Source organism: Cavia porcellus, unplaced genomic scaffold, assembly GCF_034190915.1.
Source record: "Cavia porcellus strain 051 isolate PalLab524CR breed Dunkin Hartley unplaced genomic scaffold, mCavPor4.1 scaffold_23, whole genome shotgun sequence".
Classification (NCBI taxonomy): domain Eukaryota; kingdom Metazoa; phylum Chordata; class Mammalia; order Rodentia; family Caviidae; genus Cavia; species Cavia porcellus.
The window spans coordinates 39,603,807-39,624,545 of record NW_026947506.1 but is presented as its reverse complement, the minus strand read 5'-3'; the positions used below and the strand labels follow the sequence as shown (position 1 = coordinate 39,624,545).

Sequence of the window (20,739 nt, the reverse complement as noted above, 5' to 3'; positions counted from 1 at the left end):
TGGGGCTCTTTCAGAAGTAGCTGAATCTAGAGTGCATGACTCTGAGATTGATTCACGGTTTATGCTAGGCTCCGGGCACTAAGTGTGCTATCTGCCCTAAGTAGTTTAGATAAAATATAAAGGACATAATGACATTGTCAAAGTCCCTTTCTTGCTTTTGGTATTTTGTGGTCACCAGGAACTATTCTCTGTGATGGTCTTCAGCAAAGCCATCCTGCCTTGGAGCCAACCTATTATGGGCTGAAACCTCTGCGAGCTAAGTCAACATTTCCTCTTCTAACTTTGGGTGTTAGTATTTTGTGTCAGCAACCAAAAAAGGAACTAAGACATACCATGAATGAGCTTAAAGAAAGGGACCAAGTAGAAAGGACGTAGGCTATGCATGTTTATTATAAAATCATGTGGACTTCGGAGGGCATGGCTGAAAGGTGGGAAATACTGATAACGGCTTGCGCTGCCCCTTTTTATCCAGGAAAAAAGAGTTTTCAGGATCACTAAACCATTTCAAAGTTCAGTTAAAAGTACACACTTTGATCATCATTTTGACAAACTTTTATTCTATTTTCCAGTTTGGTTCCTCCAACGCTTATTTTTCTGCCTTAGGTGATGAGTGCCTGTAATCCCACTACCATGGAATTCTGTGGCAGGAAAACCACAGATTTGAGCCAAGTTTGGGCAATTTTGTGACTTAGTGAGACCCTGCCTCAAAATTAAAAATTAATAAATACAAAATATAAAACACTTGTGAAAGTACTAATTCCTCAGATGTGTAAACCAGGCTTATTACAGAAATCCAGTTGCATGCCACAAGGAAACCTGTCTGTTTACAGGAGTGTGTGTTTGTTCCAAAGGTCACATCTGAGACTTTAGGATTCTGGTAGAAAATCAGGACTTGAAAGAGTAAATTCTGAGGATGGCTGAGAGACAGAGGGCTGCAACAGACTGCATAGTATTGAAAGAACATGTACATATGACACATGACGACGTTTACGGAAGTGGGAACTTTTCCACAGTAAACACCATCCTGTATGATGGGCGAGTCTGTTAATTTGTGTTACTTTATGGTTTAACCTGGATCCTTGGTTCATTCTGATCGCACAAGAAGAAACCAGATAGCATGGATCTGTTTACAGGACAATCCAAGTACCGCAAGATTTTGACTGTGGGATTGTCCATTTTAGTTTGGGTGAGTATTTCCCTTGCCTGTACTGTCTCTTATTGCTGGCTCCTCTTTTTTCTCCCTGTGCAAACTCAGATATGGTTGAATTAAGAGCTTTTACCTAGTAAAGGGGATTACAGAAGCCCTTTGTCTTCTTATGACCAATCTTTTGTGATTTCAGGAACAAGGTCTGCAGGATGGGGTATGAGCTGCAGGAGGAGGCTGAGCAAGCTGACAGTTGAGGTCGATTTGGACTCTAAAATTTAACTTCAAAAGAGGTTGTTCTCAGGAAATTCTAGTGGTGAGAAAAAAATAAGCAACTTACATTGTTCTTTACTCTCATCTTTGAAAAATGTTTTCTGTCTTAGTATAAAAGAAAAAGTCTGTAGTGTAGGAGTCTGTAGTGTACAGCTGTGCTTTGTACAGACCAAAAAAAGTGGCAGGAAATCAAGAGAGGAAAAAAACCCTCCAATATGTAGAAAGTGAGCAGGTGACTACACTGACTGAGACTTTTTTAAAAGAACAACAGAAAGCCAGTAAGTGTTCAGGAAATGGCACTTTCTTGCCTGTTTTGCAAGCAAAAAGAAAATTTCAGCAATAGATACTCCATGGACCTCTTACAGTTATTATTTAAACAGTAGGGGTTTTGTATGGAAATAGTAATATTTCTACTCTTCTTTTAAAAAGTAGGTGATCTGGACTATGGTTTCATAAACTGGCCTTTATTCTAAGAGCACTGAGTTTAATAGGAAATCTGAACTCCTTAACAAGCAGGTCTAAAGAAAACTTAATTTTCTGAAGAAGACAAACTGACAGCTACGGACAGAAAAAGAGCTTAACAGAAATGAGGCAGAGAAGATTGGATGATAGGAACAGCTATTTTGGAGAAAATGACATCTTAATAGGTAATACAGATTTAGTATCATCTTGTTTTGAAGTCTCATCTAGCTTTTGTCCTTCTGTCTCCAATGGTCTAAATAGGCTGTATCTTATTGGATTTTATTATGTACGATAGTATAAGCAAAAACCTGTTAAAGACAAGGAGATTATACAGAAACCATTGTTCATTTTGTTAGTCGATTCTAAATACTCTGTAATGCTGTCATTCTCTCGAATGGTTTTACATTGTTTTGATATACTTAATGCTACAGTATACGAAGTTGTACTCAAGGATTTCAAAGAAAGAAACAATATGGTAACTACTTTTAGGTTAGGATTATCTGGTGGTGAAACACTATTCTGCTTAAATGGTTATGTTTTGATCTGCGCTGTTTCGTTGTTATGCCCTCTTTTATCTCAATCTCCACTCCATTATTTACTTTTTTTATCTTTATCCTTTTAATTAAAGGAAAAAAAATAGCAGGATATATTATAGTAACCCACTTTGACTTTTCATTACCTTGATTTAAAGCCCTGTATTACTCTCACCATCTGGTTTTTAACTGATGTTCCCCTATTCTGTTTTGCTGGATAGTATCAGGTTCGAAAGTTTAGGCATCAGCTGTGAAGATAATGAGATTCATTATGACGCCCATTCTTGTTGACTTTTATCTACTTTTGAAGACCTACAATGTCTCCAATGTTTTGATTTTGTCGGTTTTATTCTTTACTGTTTTGTTCAATTGTATTTTAACTAATGATACAGGCAATTCTATTAGAGATAGCGGGAGGCATTATGGTAACCATTGTTGATCACCTTGTATTATGTTTTTACATTATCTATTATATCCACCCTTTTGACTTGACCGATTCTGTTCTGTTATGTCACATTTGGTTTTACTCTCTTCCAAAAAAGTAATAAGAACCGTGGGAGCAATGAAACCCAAAATGTGTAATAGTCATGGTACAAAAGAGAGGAAAAGAAAGTGCTCCAAACTATATAACTGCAGGTATATTTAAGTGTATAAGATAGAAAATGATATCACAGAGTTTTATTGGATCAATGAACAGAACTGTTTGCAGTATCATTGATGGAATGTCCACTTTACAAGCTTTAATTTTGTGACTTGAACAATTATTTCTAAGATGACAATATGTAATCCATTAACTAGTGATTTCCTACTGTTCATTTTTTTCTGTAAATCTGTATAACTTCTACCCTTTCCCTGCTTTTTTTTTCTTTTCTCCTTAAATAAAATTTAAAAAAAAAAAAAGAAAACTTAATTTTCATTTCCAGGATATCTTTCTATTGTGTGAGAGGGGGAGATTTATTTCTGTAGCAGCTGAAACTTTCCACTGTTTAAAAGCAGTTCAACTACAACACACATAAAAATTACATAGTTTTAAGTGCTCAATACAAATTACATCTATGTGATCACAATCCAAATCCAGAATTAGAAACTGCCATCACCCGTGGAAGCCTCCTCATGGCCTCCATTCCTGTCACTACCACCCTCTTGGTCAGATCCAGCACCTTGACTTTGGACATTGTTGATTAATTAACTAATTAATTCATTTTTGGTACTCGAATCAAACTCAGGACCTGGAGCTTGCCAGAGAGGCACTTATGCCACTGAGCTGTATCCCCAGCCCCTTTTTGTCTGTTTTTTCATCTCACAGAATAATATTCACACACCATCTACTTGAAGTATAAAATATTTTTGCAACATTAATTCATGTTATTATGTGAAGATGTAATTTGTTAATTTTTATTTCATGATGGTATTTTAGCATATGAAAATATCAAATTTACTTACGCATTCTGCTATTAATGGAGATGTTTGTTGTTTTCTGTTTCAGGCTTAGATATTCCTACTCTAAACAGGCTAACCTTTCTGTTGGGGCTACTATATATTATACTTTTGAGCTAAATTGCTTGGGCCTATGGTACCTATATGTTAAGCTTAAGTAGATCCTGAGAGTTTGTCAAGTAATTTTTCAGATTTGTTCACCTCTTCACACAATATGAGAGGTTCCCATCTCTGCCAACACTGTAATTGTCATTTAATTTTGTCTTTTCTTGGAATATGTAGAGTTATTCCATTAGGATTTTAACTTGCATTTATTTTCTTACTAATTCAGTTGAATAGCTATCTATATATTTATGGATCTTCCTCCTTTCAGGTGAAATGCTCGCCACTTTCTGTGTACTTTCAATTGGGTGGCCTGTATTTTCTTATCAATTTGTAGAAATTCTTCATAAATTTTAGATGTGAGCTCTTTCATTTGTTATGCATGTGTGCTATAAATATCTTTCCTAACTTTCTATTTTGTTTTTTATTGTCTGGATACTGGCCTTCAGTGAAAGATAATTATGCATTTAATTCTAGTCTAGACCAATTTATCCATCTTTTACTTTACTGTTAGTACCCTTGTATTTTGTTTAAGAAATCTCCCTCATTTCCAAGCATGGAAATACTTTTTTGTTATTTTCTAGGAGATTTTGACTTACAACATACCCTGAATTGACTGTTGCTGGTGTTACAAGGTTGTGATCCAGGTTTTTTTTCTTAATAAGGATATTCAGTTGTTCTAACACTACTTATGGGAACAAAAAATTCCTATCCTATTTTGCAGTGCCACTTTTGCATCTGATGAACTGTCTCTAAAGTGAGGCTCTATTTCTAAGTGCCGTATTTTGCTCCAGGGAAGTATTTGTTTATTCTTATACCAATACCTTTTCATCTTAATGACTTTAGGCCTGTTAAATAAATCCTCACCTCATGTTTTTAAGACTGTCTTGTCTTGTTTCAAAAGCTTTGCATTTATATATAAATTTAGAGTTAGCCTCTCTTTTATACACACAGATACAAAACATGAGATTTTGATGAGAATTGTGTTGAACATACAAGAAAATTTTAGTAGCATTTACAGCTTTGCAGTATGGATTCTCCAACCCATAAACCCAATACTTAGGTAGACTTTCACACAATTTCTTGCCCCTCCTTAGCTTTTTTTTTGTTATAGTACTACTACTTTCAAGCCTTTATGATCTTCTATTATGCAAAATGTTTGCTGGCTGTCTCCACTGTCAGTAAGATTTTGAAATTCGTGGGACTACAAGTCTGTTTAAGTTGATTCTACTGCTCTCCAGCATGGCAGAAAATGTCAACAACTGTTTTCTAGCTTCCTGAACAAAAAACACAAGTTTGTCTGGGACAAAATTACAACAAATTAAGTTATAGATCGAACTGGATTCCATTTGTAATCATGATTTAGGGCAGCCTCCATTCTGAAAAACATAAGGTGAGCTCCCACTGGGCAATGGCAGAATTACGAGTTTTATAAGGTGGAAATGAGGAAATAGAAAAACAGAATAAAAAATTGGTTCATATCAGGTTATTTTAGGATTCTTTCTTTTAAAGACCAACAACTTTTCATTTTGACTTTGGAAGACTGGTAGACTGAAATCTGGAATAATCAGTTTAGTTTTCTTGACATTGTAAATCTATCAATATTTTCCTGATGATGAGTAAATTTTGATGATTATCAAAGAAATACTTCCCTACAATGGGTCAGGATATTATCCTACACTGTATTTCTTTCTTTTTGTTTTCTTTTGTTTTGTTTGTCTTTTTTGAGGCAGGGTCTCGCTATGCAGTTCAGGCAGGCCTGGAGCTCAATTTGTAGCACAGGCTAGTCTCAAACTTGCAATAATCTTTGTGCCTCAGCTTCTCAAGTGCTGGGATTACAGCGTACAGCACCACATCTGGTTTCCTATGCAGTGTTTTAAAGCACTCATGATTACATTTGTAGTTTAATAATTCAGGATAACTTCCTACCATAAAATAATCTACTTATATGAGTATAAAAGTCCCTTTTGCCATGTGAAGTTACATATTCACAAGATCCAAAGCTTACCACCTGGACATCTTGGAAAGCCAACATTCAGCTTACCAAAGTGACCAAAGCCATAATCCTGTGGACGTATGATCTGTGAATTTGGACTCCTCTTTTGTTCATACTGCCGAACTATAGGTGCACCTCACCCTCATAGAAGAGGCCTCTATCTTGACTTTTGAGAAGTAAAGTTTTATTAGCTCCTGTGACTTTCCTGTAAGATTGGGTTTCAGGGTCGTATTTTTGTATGTGATCACATGCGTCCTGTGTCTCCTTTCTTACTCTTTCTCCTTATTTCCTTCTTGTTGTCTAATAATCTCTGTTCTACTTTTGTGACATTATTTTTGTTTTGTTTTATTTTGAGATTCCATATAACAGGAAAAGGACAGGTATTAGCTTTTCTGACTTTGGCTCTTTTGTTCTATGATGATCTCTAGCTCCATCCATTTTCCTGCAAATGTCACACGAAATTCAGTCTTCCTTATGACCGAATAACACTTCATTGTGTATATATATCATATTTTCTTTATCCATTCATCTGTTGATAGGCACCTATGCTGGTTCCAGATCTTGGCTATTGTAAACTGTGCCACAGTGAACAAGGATTCGCAGGAGTTCCCCCTACTACACTGACTGGAATCCCTTTGGATGTACACTGAGTGGTGGTATAGGTAGATCATATGGTAGTTATAGTTTTAGGCTTTTTTTTTGAGGAACCTCCATACTTACTTCCACAGTGGTTGTACTAATTTATATTCTAACCAGTGTCCCTCTCTCCCATCTTCACCAGCTCTTACTGGTTTTTGTTTGTTTGTTTTGTATTCTTGATTATTCTGACTGAGATGATGAAATCTCAGTGTAGTTTTGATCTGCAATTTCCTAACGTTTAAAGATGTTGATCATTGGGCTGGGGATTTAGCTCAGCAGGCATAAGTGCCTGCCTGGGAAGCACATGGTGATGAGTTCAATTCATAGTACCAGAAAAAAAAAAGATGTTGATCATTTTCCCCTACATTTATTGACCATCTATACTACTCCTTTTGATAGGTGTCTGTTTTTGCATTGATCAGGATATTTGCTTTCTTGGTGCTTTTTGGGTTCTTTTTTTTTTGAGCTCTTATATGTTGTAGATATTAATCCTTTTTCAGAAGAGTAGCTGGCAAAGATTTTTTTCCATTCTTTAGACTGTCTATTCACTGCACTTATTGGTTCCATTACTGTTGTGAAAATTTTAAATAGATGTAGCCCCATTTCTTAATTGTTGCTACTGTTTTCTGTGCTATTAGGGTGCTATTCATAAAGACTGAAGACTTGTCCTGTGTCTAGGGCTTCAGTGTTTTTAAAACTGATTTTATTGGTACATTTAGATATATATAATGACCACATTCATCACATGGAATTTGTACCTGTTCATAATATATCTTGATTCTTCTTTTACTCCCCAATTCTCTCCCTTTCCTATGGACCCTTCTTTCCCTTCTTATTTAGAAAGCTTTGTTTCTATTTTTCTATCTGTTCTATTTTTTTCTTGTCCCTTCTTCCCACTCTTGCTCCCTTTCCACCTGAACATTTTCTTTCAATTTCCCAAGATCTATTATACATTTTGGTCCTTATTTACCCTTTCAGTTTCTCACACTAGAGAAACAATGTGATATTTAAACATGTGTATCCAGTTTATTTCACCTACCTGTGTGGTCTCAAGGGACATCCATTTAGCTAGAAGTGTCTCAAGTTTATAATTGTTTATAGCAGAGTAGTACTCTATATTATTATTTTAAAAAGTCATTTCTTCTTTATCCATCTATCTGTTTGGTGACATTTGGGCTGTTTGCAAGATTTAGCTACTGTAAATTGTGCTGCCATAAGCATGGGTGTACATATATCACTGTGCTATGATACTTCTAATTCTTGCAGGAAGATTCTAAGCAGGGGAATAGCTGAGCAAAAGGGAAGCTCTACCTAAATTTTTTGAGAAATATCCACACTAATTTCAACAGTGGTTGAACCAGTCTAAGACTCCCACCAACAGTGGAGAAGGGTTCTTTATTCCTCCACAGCCCTGCCAGCACTTTTATTGGTTGATTTCTTAACAAGAGCCTTTCTTTCTGGGGCAAGATGGAATCTCATTGTTCTTTTAATTTGCATCTCTGGAATGATAATTGATGTTGAACTTTTAAAATATATTCATTTCTACAAAAAAATTAAAGATGTACTGGCACTACTGCTCAAACTCTATCATGAATTGAAAGGGAAGTAATCCTCCTTTCCTTGTAGATAGGACTCACCTACTCACTCTCATTGCTGGAAGCAAGGCTTACCTGCTGCCAAAACCAGAGAAAGGTCCAATTTAAAAGAAAAAGAAAAGCCCATCTCTTTAGCCAACATAGTCTCAAAAGTCCGCAGTAAGACCCTGTATATCCCCACAAAGTCATGGTTCAGCATTCAGGGCCTCAGTCATTGGTGGATTTTTCCTTAGAACCTAACTAACAATTGTTAGCACAGAAATTCCTATTATTTTATGGCATCTGCAAACATTCTCCACAATTGTTTTTTTGTGGGGTTTTTTTGGTGGGAGGTTTGCAAGGAGAGCATTATTTACTCCTTCTTGCTTCCATTTGGCAGCTGCCTTGTACCCCATTGGGGGCAGATGTACCAGCATTCCCGCATCCTAACACATTGCTCAACTATGTATACCCATCTCTAGTATTCTCGATTTTGTTTTTCTTAAAATCTAAGAGATGACACCAAAATACCCTGAACCTTCTAAGACTTTATGAATACAGTATTTTATTACATCAAGTTCCATAATTGTGAGAGACATAGCATACTCCTTGCCTAAACTATAAAAGTAGATATTTATAGGATTCTTTTCTGGGCCAGGGATTTAGCTTAATGGCATAAGTACCTGCCTGGCAGGGTCAAGATTGTGAGTTTGATATGTGGTACAAAAAAAGAAAGAAAGAAAGAAATATAGGCTTTTTTCTGATTGTATCTTAAAGTCATGGTTTTCCACAACTGAAAGATACTCTAAGAACATCATGAATTTTTCAGGCCCACTATACTGGCCAGCAGAATACAGTAAATCCTCAAGATGACAAAATAGATTTCATCTGAGCAATGCAGGGACAGTTCAACAGATATAAATCAATAAATATAATGCATTATACTAACAAAACCAATGAAGAAAACTTCATGATCATCTCAAGAGATGCCACAAAAGCATTTGCCAAAATCTAGCATCCATTCTTAATATGATCTCTACAGATAATTGGAATTAGATGGTCTTTATCTCAATCTGATAAAAGTCATCTATGACAAATCAATCCCTAACATCATATTATATGGTTAAGAACTGAAACCCTTTATTCCAAAAATCAAGAACAAGACAAGGATGTCCATTGTCATAACTTATTCAATGTAGTTCTGGAAACATTAGCCAGAATACTTACATAAAAGTAAGAATTGAAAAGGAATAAGGACAGAAAAGGAATAAACTATATTATCAATATTTGCTGATGAGATGATATTCTACATAGAAGAATCCCAAAGCTTCACCAAAAGACATCTAAATTTAATAACCGAATTCAGTAGCATAGGTGGATATAAAGTCAGTATTGAAGGAGAGGGCCAGACAAATCGATAGTGATTCTTATTAACCAAGACAGTACAGCTGGAGGATTTAAAGTCGTGCTGAGACCTTGAACGCTGATAAAAGGAGGCTGCAAATCCCGCGCCTTTAAATCAACACACTGACCTGTGGACCCAGCAGGAAAAGCTGAGTTGCATTTGGGGACTGCGGGAAACTGAGACCCGGGCCGGGACTCCAAGTAGCAGCCAAGTCTGCACCTCTGCACCAGAGCAGATGTACAAAGCTCGCGCGTTTCAAATTTAAACGGTGCACAGATATCTGACCGGTCAGCCCTGTGCCGGGAGCTCACGCTGTGCACCGCCCCACGCTGTCCTGGGAGTGCGGGAAAAGTGGGCAGCTTGGTGTGCGGTGGTCCCGGAATGAGGACTTGCACCGGACTCTGGTGAGTATCGGGAACCCCGCGGCTGCTGGGGTTGGCCAGAGAACAGCTGGCCCACCACCACGGGGAAATCAATAACACAGAGTCTGGTGTAGACATATTAGCCTGGCGGCAGAAACTGCAGCGTGGTGATATCACCAGGTCCCCCTGTAGGAAGGGCTGGTGGAAGACATCTTGAATCCTGGCAGAGCCTGATTACTTGCTGGCTTCAGCTCCACACAGAGAACTTAGTGGGAGACATCTTAGTTTTGGGCAGATCTGCTATTCTGGTGCTCCTGTCACAGAGAGGTTTGGAAGAGAACGGCTGGGATTTGGGCAGAAACCTGTGCCATAGTGACATTACTCAGCTGCTTCTGGTACAAAGAGAATTGGCAGGAGCTACTGGGGCTAAACCAAGCCTCTGCTTGGGGCCCAATAAGCGGATACAAAATAGCCACAACTCAGTGACAACCAGAAAGTACAGCCTAATTTATGAACTAACTGACACAGAGGCTAGAGACTATCCTGTACCGCCCCTGCATCCCAGCCTACCCCAGATAACAGTAAATTGGGGAGGACAGCAAAAACTCAAGCCAGCACGCTTCTGAAAGGCCCTAAGCAATTCGGAGAGGGCCAGAGAACTCCAGGACAGTCTGAAAGAAACCAGAAACATGACAAGAGATAAAAATTAAAAAAAATCTTCAGCTTCTCAACAGGAGAAAACAAGCCCAGGAGAACTAAACACTGAAGACAACAAGCACAGTAATCATCCTCTACTCGACACAGCATCAGCCGAAATTAAAAAGTACCTACATGATCTCATAGAGGAATTTAAAGATGTACTCCTGATCCAAGTAAGGCAAGATATAAAGAGATTAATTAAAGAAATGACAAGCCCAGCCCAAGAGAACACAGATGGAAGAAATGAGGAAATCAGAAAAGAAAGAGAAGCATCTGAAGAAGAATTTAAGCATAACTTAGAATACATGAAACAGATCCAAAGAGAATATCAGGAAACTAAAAATTCCATTGAATATTGGCAAAATGCCTTGACAGAAACTAAAGACAGCCTTCTGAAACTTGAAGAGAGATTTAGGGCATATGAACGTGAAAGAAAAAGCCTCTTAAAAATAACAAGGAACCAGAAAGAAGCAATTCTAAAACTGGAAGATGACAAAAAGATACATAACCTAAGAATAAAGAATGTGAGTGAGGAAGCAGGAACATCCAAAAATGAAATACAAAAAATATTCACAGAGATATTAAAGCAAAATTTCCCATGTATAGCAAAAAGAAATGATATCCAGATAAAAGAAGCATACAGAACGCCAGCTACCTACAACCAAAACAGATCTATGCCTAGACATATAATAATCGAGATCCCAGAAATCCACCAAAAAAACAGAATATTAAAAGCAGCCAGAGAAAAGATGCAGGTTACCTATAACGGAAAATCTATCAAAATAACAGCAGACTTATCAACACAAACTCTTAAGTCAAGAAGGGAGTGGAGAGAAATATTCCAAGTCCTGAAGGAAAAAAATATGCAACCAAAGTTCATATATCCGTCAAAACTCTCTCTAAAAATTAATGAAGAAATAAGATACTTTCAAGACAAGGAGGAACTATGGGAGTTCGTGGCCACCAATCCAACCCTACAGAGAGCGCTGAAGGACATTACAGAGAAAGAGAGGAAGAGATATCAGGATTCCAGCTACAATGGCAGAGAGGCCTCAGTGAACGGGGCAGACAATAGAATGAGGGAATAAGGTGGACAAATTATAGCAGAAAAGTGGAGTAGCAGACATGAGGCAGAGACGGTAAGCTAGTCTTTAGTATAGACAGCTCTGAAACTATATTTAAAAAAAAAGCAGAGGTCATTGCTAATGCTGTATAATGATTTAAAAGACACAGTAGTCCTAGTGCCATATTTAGATTGAATTTAATTTGTTCTGGTCTGTCCACTCATGTCAGATTTGAAGACACAGACCTCTAGAACCAAAAATAGCAGGTTATACCATGGTAACTATCCTTACTTTCCTATTGACTTAGGCTGAAATCCTGTATTACTTACATTGTCTTACTATGACTGATCTTAACTGTATCTGAATCATAAGACTATTGGTTGGCCTTGAATGATTCTATTTGAAATTGGTATGCTTGTTAGAATCAACCCTAAAAGTAGAGGAAACTACTCTGAGCATGACAAGATGTAAAGGATATCCATACTGGTATGAATCAGTAACAGCTCTCAAATACTACAATGCAGTCAAAGATAAGTTTTTATAAAAATAGGTGATAGTATGTTTAACTATAATAAGCCAGTGTTGTGGACAAATCTATTGAAAATAACAAGAGAAAACATAGTAGCTCCAGAAGATCATGTATATTGCAGTTTTATGTGTCTTATCCATTGCATGTTTTTCTAGGAAATTGTTTTGCTGTCTAGTTATGACTTGGTTTTCCCTATAATACAGAGAGGATAGATATATAGGTAGAAATTCACACATGGGTTTCTTTTTTCTTAAATTATGTACGGGAACAGATTATATAATACAAGATGTAAGGAACAAATACTCTGAGGAAGAGGCGCTGAGAAACCCGAGGCTTATTTTGTAGCATTATAATATAAATTCTAGCAATCTATTGTTTGCTGAATAGAATGACATTAGTCTGGTTTCTTCAGTTCAACTTCAGCATACGCAGAGATGGGGACGGCTATCACAAAGAGAATGAGAGATGCGATGGTAGTTGCTATTGTCTTCCCTAATTTGGAACTTGAGGACCTAAAAAGACTTCATCATCCTGTAATGATTTGATTAGTTCTATAATATGCAATAAGTATATAAAGTGGGTGAAGATAGGGACAACTATTTGTAAGAAGCTAGAGACAGATAATGAAGATCTCCAGTGGACTTGCTTTGAAACCTGTATTCTTTTAAATTGTTTTTTATTTTTATTTTTTTAAATGTTCTGTTCTGTTTTGATATGGTTAATCTTACCCTCTTTGAGATGTAAAACAAATGTGTAGGACTGATAATCATATTACGGAGCTTTTGTTCAATCATAGAGCAGAATGGTCTGTAGGGTCACTTTTTTGAATGTCATTCTAAATACTTTAATTCTACAACCTGAACAGCTATTTCGAAGATGACAACTTGTAACTTATCAACCGGCAATTTCTTACCTTTTGTTTATCTGTAATTTTGTATTATTTCTAACCTTTTGTTTTTATTTTTATCTCCATGTATTTTTTTTCGTTTCCTTTTCTTTAAATAATAAAAAAAAAAGAAAGAAAGATATCCCTTGTTCTTGGGTAGGAAGAATTAATAGAGTGAAAATGGCCATAACTCTAAATTTGTTGCATAGATTTAATGCACTATTAATCAAAATTTCAATAGTGTATCTCACAATTAGAAAAACAATTCTAAAATTTATTTGGAACTAAATTTTTTCCTGATTTTTTTTCACCTAGCTCTTTATTTGTGTATAGAAAAGTTATGGGTTCTAATGTTGATTTTACATTCTGTATCTTGGCTTTTAACTGGGATCCACATTCTTATCCTAAAGCCTTCTACTAAGGTTTCCCTGCAGCTCATTGTGCTAGATCTGGAGAAAAAGCAGTATCACCTCTAAGAGTCCACAATTTAACAGATGAGACCTATCTGTAAATAAATAGCCAATTTAGGAGACAACGAAAGAAGAAGGGTTTGCTACCCCTGTTCCTCATGACACAGACATGGCTGTACTAATTCTTCTAAGTACAGATTGATCTCTCTGATGCTCATATGCTTAATTATAGTATGAACTTGATAGGCATTGGCAGGTTCCCGATTTGAGACATATTATTGGATGGCATTTTTCAAATGAATCACACTTGCTTGAATAAAAGGGATATTGATGGATGTGAGGATCTGCATTCCCTTCAGTCACCACCATTACATCACACAAAACATGGCTTCTCTGCACTGTAATTCTCCTTTGGATCTTTTCACTTCTTAGCATGGTGTGTTTCTAGGAATATGGCATTCAAGATATCTGGGGCCTGGACAAGGCTCTGGGGTTTGACCCAGCTGTGTCTCTTCTTAGAGAAGAATCAGCTGTCTCCATCCTTTGTCTTGCCCACCCGGTTCTGTGTTTTTCTAGTTTTCTGTTTTTATAATGGTTTAAGAGGCTGCACCTCTCTTTTACTGAAGACCCGAATAAGAAAGAGATCTCACTGAAAAATAGTCCCACACCACTCTTGTAAATTCTCAAAAGCACCAAGTAAAGTTTCCGTACCCGCAGATGTCAATTAGAAACCCACACTAGAAACAGTGCAGGAGGGTTGTGGAGGAGCCACTGGGTGCAAAGGGGACATTAGAGTGCCAGGTTCTGAGGGGAAGAAAGATTCCTGAGGAAGAAGGGCAGCAGAAATGTGAAAGGGGCACCGAGCCTGTGTGTATCTCAGTGGGTGCTGAAGGGTGCTAGTAGACGGAGTAAAAAGGTCAGGGAAGGAAGCAGTAGGGCTGAACCGGAGGCCCAACTTCTCTCCAACTGTGAGATGCACCTTTCACAGAAAGGTGCCAGTCACTCAGGTGCCAGGCTTACGAGAGACAGACAGCGTGATGTAGGCAGAAAGGACTCCTGAGTCCCAGCTGGCAGAGGGGACTAGCACTGGTTATTAGCTTCCAGGAAAAGAAACCAGAGAAACAATCCTGTGACAAATCCCTCTTCCTCTACCCACAGATACTCTATCTCAAGATGTTCTGGCCTGACAGTATCACCTACCGGATCCCAGGACCCCAGCCAGCCTCTAAACTTGCTTCCAACTCCACGGAATCTCCCTTCCTCTTGGATTCTCTCCCTCAGGCACTCACCAACTTGACCTACCTTCTGTACTGGCCTCCAACCCCAGGAGATCAGGGGGATCTTTTGGCCTCCACCAGTCCCAAGACCTCTACTTATTACCTGAGGGGTCCTGCCCAGGCCAGCTATACCTTGGGAGACTACTTGGAGGCTGTCCTCGTGGCCAGGGACCACCGGGGCAAGCCCAAGACCCATGGTGGAGATCTTTTTAGAGCACAGCTGCTGGGCTCAGAATTAAAAGCAGGGGTTCCCGGGGATGTCCAGGATCTGGAGAATGGCACATACCTTTTGTCCTTCCCCTTGCTTTGGGCTGGGAAGGCCCAGGTGCAAGTGCGACTGATCCACTCCAGTGAGGCAGTTGGGGTTCTGCGCAGAATCTGGACAGAGAAACAGGCCACTGTTAATTTTAGGGGATATTTCCGGGGAACACAAGGGCCTGAAGAAACTGTGATTTGCAATGTTGACCCTCAGTCAACTGGCACTAAAAGGGCTACCTGCCAGTACAGGGATGCAGTTTCTGGTGAGCTCTGGTTCTGTGCGAAGCCTCCTACCTTGCCCTGCAACTCTTTAGTTGGTCACTCAAGTGGGAGTTACCGAAAAGTAACCACAAAACATGATGAGAATCTACTGGCACGGTAAGAAATTCTGTGATATGTGTCAAACCCAAGACACATCCTTCCTCCTACGTCTTACCCCAGTGATCCAATGGCCTCCCACCACTACTTACACTGTTCATTTATTCCTACTGTCTTTCAATATGTTTTTGTTCAGCACCTACTATGTGACAGATGTTGCTAAGAAGAACCACAGCACAGTAACCAGGCCAGGCTATAGATCCAGAGAGGTTACAAGTGAATTTAGGTTTGAAAGAGCTACTCAGCAGGTGGGGTGGCACAGGCCTGTAATCCTAACACTTCGGAGGCTGAGGCAGAAGTATCTGCACTGTGTTCAAATCCAGCTTAGGCTACATCAACTGCATAGTGAGATCCTATTGAGAGAGAGAGAGAAATAGAAATTGAAAGGGAAAGAGGAAGAGGAAGAGAAAAAAACAGGGAGAGAGAGAAGAGAGGTAATCAAAACAAATCAAACTCTCTTCAAATGTAGCTTGAGCACTTTATCTAGATTCTTTCCTTCACTTAGATTTTAATTAACTTCATTTTTATTTTGTTAAATATTCAATAACTTTAGTGGATTTAAAACTATTATGTCCTTACCTGTAATCCCAGCACTCAGGAGACTGAGGCAGGGGGATTGCTGTGAGGCTGAGGTCAGCCTAGGCTACAAAGTGAGTTCAAGGCCAGCTTGAACTGCACAGCAAGACCTTGTCTCAAACAGACAAAGTAGGGCTGGGGATTTAGCTCAGTGCTATAAATGCGTGCCTGGCCAGCACAAGGTCATTGGTTGGAACCCAGTACAAAAAAAAGTAAAACTATTATATCCAGAATTTTTAGTAAAGTATAAGGTGAATATTTAGGTCTGTCATAGTACCAGAAAAGGACTCTGTACCCTATTATATAGATTTCTGATTATATCTTTAATATTTATTTGTTTCTTGAATTTCTCATAGAACAGCTTTGCTTTTTTCTAGCTTCATGATTGAGAACACTTAACCCATCTATTTCACTCTTCCTTTCTATTTTTTTATTTTAAAGAGAAAACAAAACACAGAAAAAAAGAGACATATAGCAACAACGACAAAAAACGAAACAACAGTGATACAGGATTTCAAGACAAGATGATAGAAATTTAACAATGGTTGTTATATTGCATATTGTTATCTTCAAGAGAGTTCCTCAGATTACCTGATATAAGCATGCATCAAAGTCCCTTTTATGGAATAAAAGTGGTGAATGCTATAAATGTCCCTCTGAATAGAGCTTTAGCTGCATTCTCCAAACTTTTTTATGTGGAAGCTTTTTTTAAATTCCATTTTACATATCTTGTAATCTCTACAGTAATTATTTAGGAATTCTTTTTGAAGTTTTTGAATTTAAAAATTGGTATCTTTTAAAAAACTTTTTCCCAATTTATTTGCATTTTGATGGACATAAACTTTTCTGGTATTGATTCTCTGAACTTTGTGTAGAATTTCTTTGTGACCTGCCTGGCATGATGCTACATTCCTGCATGCTGCCTGCAGCCCAGCATATTGAAAGGCTGAGGTAGAAGGATCAAAAGTTCAAACCTGGGCCTGGAGATTTAGCTCAGCTGCATAAGCACCTGCCTTGCAAGCAGGCAGTCCTGAGTTCAATTCCCGGTACAGATAAAAAGGAAAAAGACCAAAAAAAAAGTTCAAACCAAGCCTGGAGAATTTAGCAATTTAGCAATATTTTATCTTACAATTAGAACTAAAATTCATTTTTGACCCAACAATTGATGTTTTTTGTTTGTAGTCCACATTCTTTGAAAATATTTTATAGTCTATATGTCTTCTGAAAGAAGCTCTGAACCTATTTGATACAGCTTGTCAATTTTTAAAATTCCAAGCATCTATATTTTACTTTTTATATCTGCTGAATCTATAAGCTTCAGACATACATATGCTATATTGTTTATAGATTTGTAGGTTTGAAAATTTCTCAATCCAGTATTTTTCCCTTTGTATATTTCCCTTTATACATTGATATGTACATTTACCTTTCCATTTGTTTTCTGTTATTGGTTATTATTCACTCTACTTTTTTGCCTTCAATTCTAATTTTTATGATATTAATCTTGTTATAAGGGCCTCAAATTGCTTGATGTTGGTATATCTTTTCCCATGTCTTTGTATTTCAAACTTTCTGTATGAAACTGCTGTACGAAATCTTCTTAACCTGACTTTGTAGCATATTCTTAGGGATAGTTAAGTAGATCATGGAAGGGACTAGATCCATAAATGTAACTAATTTGACATAAATAGAATAGGCATTCAAATCAACAGTGAATGTATTAAATAGCCAAGAATTGGAAAAGAGATAACTATATTGGAACTTTACACTATACAGAAAGATCAATGTCAGGAAGTTTAGAAATCTAACTGTAAAAACCATATCCTAAAACTCAAAGAAGATAAAAGAAGAAAATATCTTTATGAATTGGGATTGATAAAGTATTGTTTTATTGTCATAGAGTAAAATACTGGTAAGTTGGGCTATAAATAAACAAAAAAATGTCTTTGTTACAAGAAGTCCATAAACATAATTTAAATCAGGCTCTTATAGATTTTGAGATGATATTAACAATACAGATAATTGATCTAAGATGAGTATCCTGAGTAAATAAAGAAACCCTACAAAACAGTAAGAAAATACGATAAAGGTCATGAGCTGGCACGCTGATGCACACCTGTACTCCCAGGACTCTGGCAGGCTGAAGAAGGAAGATTGCAAGTTTGAGCCCAGCCTGGGCAACTTAGCAATTTAGCAAGATGTTACTTTAAAAAAATGGGCCAAATATATAAATAAAAATCACAGAAAAAATATGAATGATGAATAAACATATAAGTACATATTCAGCCTCATGTACAACCAGGGAATTTAAATCAAAATCAAAATATCATCTTTCAAAACTTTTCTGGAGACAGGGTCTTGTTACATAGTTCAGGCTGGCCGTCAACTCACTATGTAGTGTAGGCAGGCCTTGAACTCCTGCCTCCTGCCTCAGCCTCCCAAATGCTGGGATTGTAGGCATTCATTAACAAGCACAGCTTTAATAATTTTTATATTGACAAAAACTTTAAGTCTGAAAAAACAAAGGGTGATGAGGATGGGTAGAGAGAAAATCTCGTGTATCTATTATAAGGGTGTAAATTGTTTTAACAACTTTGGAAACAATTTGACAATACCTAGTAAAGTTGAAGATGCATATAAATTGCCACTCAGAAATCTGCCTTCTAGTTGTAAGCTGTAGAGGAAATTTCTTACATGAGACCCATGGAATATACACAAGAATGTTTATTGTAGAGGATGTGTGAGGAAAATGCTGGAAACTATCTCACAACCAGTAGGAAGTAGATAATAGAATCATAAAGTTCAAATGCATGAAGAAAAGCTATATCCTGTAACAAAACTATACCTTGAAAATATGAGTAATGGTATACACATAATATAATATACCATTATGATAAAGTTTAAAAATTTCCAAGCAATTCTATTTCATATTTTAGATATATTATATAGTAAATGTATAAAATGTGGATGAGATCATGAACACTGAATTTGCAGGGGTGACCTTATCTTTGCAATGAATGGAATGGTAATAAAGTGGTTAGTGAGTGCCTTTATGATACCTGTAATGATCTACTTATTGCTTTTTAAAATTTAACTTTTTACTGTGAAATAATTATCGACTCACAAGAGGTTGCAAAATAGTACATAAAATGATGTAACCTCCTCTCCCCAGCTTCCTTCAACAGTAATACCTCATATATATGAAGGGCAATACCATAGCAAGAAAATTAACATTGGTATAATTCTGTTAACTAGACTACAAAATTTGTTTAGTTTTGATCAGCTTACATGTGTACTCAGGTCAGTGTGTGTGTGTGTGTGTGTGTGTGTGTTCCTTCACAGTAGATTTATGTGAGTACCAGCACAATCAAGATACAGGAAGCTTCCATCACCAGACAGGAAATCCCTTCTGCTGTCCCTTTTTGGCACTGCCAACTTCCAGCTCATGTTCCTTTACCTGGTGACCCTCTTCTGGTTTCCATTTCTATACTTTTGCTATTTTTATAATGTTATACAAATGGAGTCAGACAGTGTGCAGTCAGCTGTGACTGGTTTTTTCCACTAGGCATGATACCCTAGAAACCTGCCTGAGTTATTGGATGCATCAATAATTTATTCCTTTCCCTAGCTCTCTGAGATGTCACTATATGTGTTTAACCATTCATACTTTAAAGGACATTCGGGAGTGTTTCCAACTTTTGACTCATTAATAAAGCTTCTGTTGATATGTATATTGAGGCTTTTGTATGAGAATAAATTTTCATTTCTCTGAAATAAATGCCTGAGTGCAATCTTTCAATTATGCAATTGATGAATGTCGAGTTTTAGCTTTAGTTTTAGGTTTTGTTTTTGTTATTGCACATATTTTCAAGGTTTTGTTTTGTCTCTCTTTTTGTTTTCTGAGACAGGTTCTTATGTAGTTCATGATGGCCTTGAACTCACTATGTAGCCCAGGCTGTACTCAAACTCATGATGAGCCTCCTGCCTCAGCCTCCCAAGTGCTGGGATAATAGGCATGTGCTGTCGTGTTCAGCAAATGTTTGGTTTTATAAGAAACTGCCAAACTATTTAACAGAATGACCTTGTCATTTTACATTCCAAGAGATCCAGTTTCTCTGCATTGTCTCCAACACTGCTGGACTATTCTTTATTAAAGACAGATCTGATTTATATATAGAAATATGTTAAGATCTACTAGAACTGGATGTCAAGTACACAGTAATTTTTTAAAACATGTAGAAGACAGGTAATGAAAGTAGACCAGTTTATCAAGAAGTTGTCCTACAAAAGAAAGGAGACAGAGTTGCAGCTTCAGGAAGAGTGGAGTAGCTTTGTTTAAAGAAGAATGTATGACCATGTCTATATTCTGAAAAAAAAAAGAATTTGGAAGAATAAAATCAAATAAATAATGACATTACCAATCTCTCTTAGCTTATTGAAAAGAACAGTTTGTGGTTTCATTGTTTGTTTCATTGTTTGATTGATCATTTTTTTCATGCCTATATCTTTTAACTTAAACAACTACTTTTAAGGTAGCAATATGCAATATTTTAAACATTGTTAATCTCTTATTATTTACATTTTTTGGTTGGAAGAAAAAGGGTAAGAAAGCCTCTCTGTGAAGTTGGAGATACTGTCCAGGAAAGAGACAAAAAGAAAATAGCAAGCTCCCAACATCAGCCTTGGAGAATGAGAAAGACATCTAACTGGAATCAGATGCGAGAACTGTCCAATG

At 37.1% G+C, this 20,739-nt stretch overlaps 1 protein-coding gene across 4 annotated transcripts in view; it reads left to right on the top strand.

Annotated features, from left to right (window-relative positions):
* The first annotated feature begins 1,031 nt into the window (after positions 1-1,031).
* Positions 1,032-20,739, top strand: part of LOC100718210 (NXPE family member 3-like) — a 37,680-nt gene continuing 17,972 nt past the window's right edge. Inside the window, exons 1-4 of one of the 4 annotated variants that reach the window (XM_063234204.1) lie at positions 1,048-1,186; positions 1,341-1,460; positions 1,934-2,064; positions 14,674-15,428. In XM_063234204.1, the coding sequence (XP_063090274.1) occupies positions 14,689-15,428 (740 nt within the window). In that variant the 5' untranslated portion in view covers positions 1,048-1,186; positions 1,341-1,460; positions 1,934-2,064; positions 14,674-14,688. Of the gene's footprint in view, positions 1,187-1,340; positions 1,461-1,930; positions 2,065-14,673; positions 15,429-20,739 lie in introns of all 4 variants that reach the window. The other 3 variants (XM_063234203.1, XM_063234202.1, XM_023565130.2) reach the window with 3 other exon arrangements.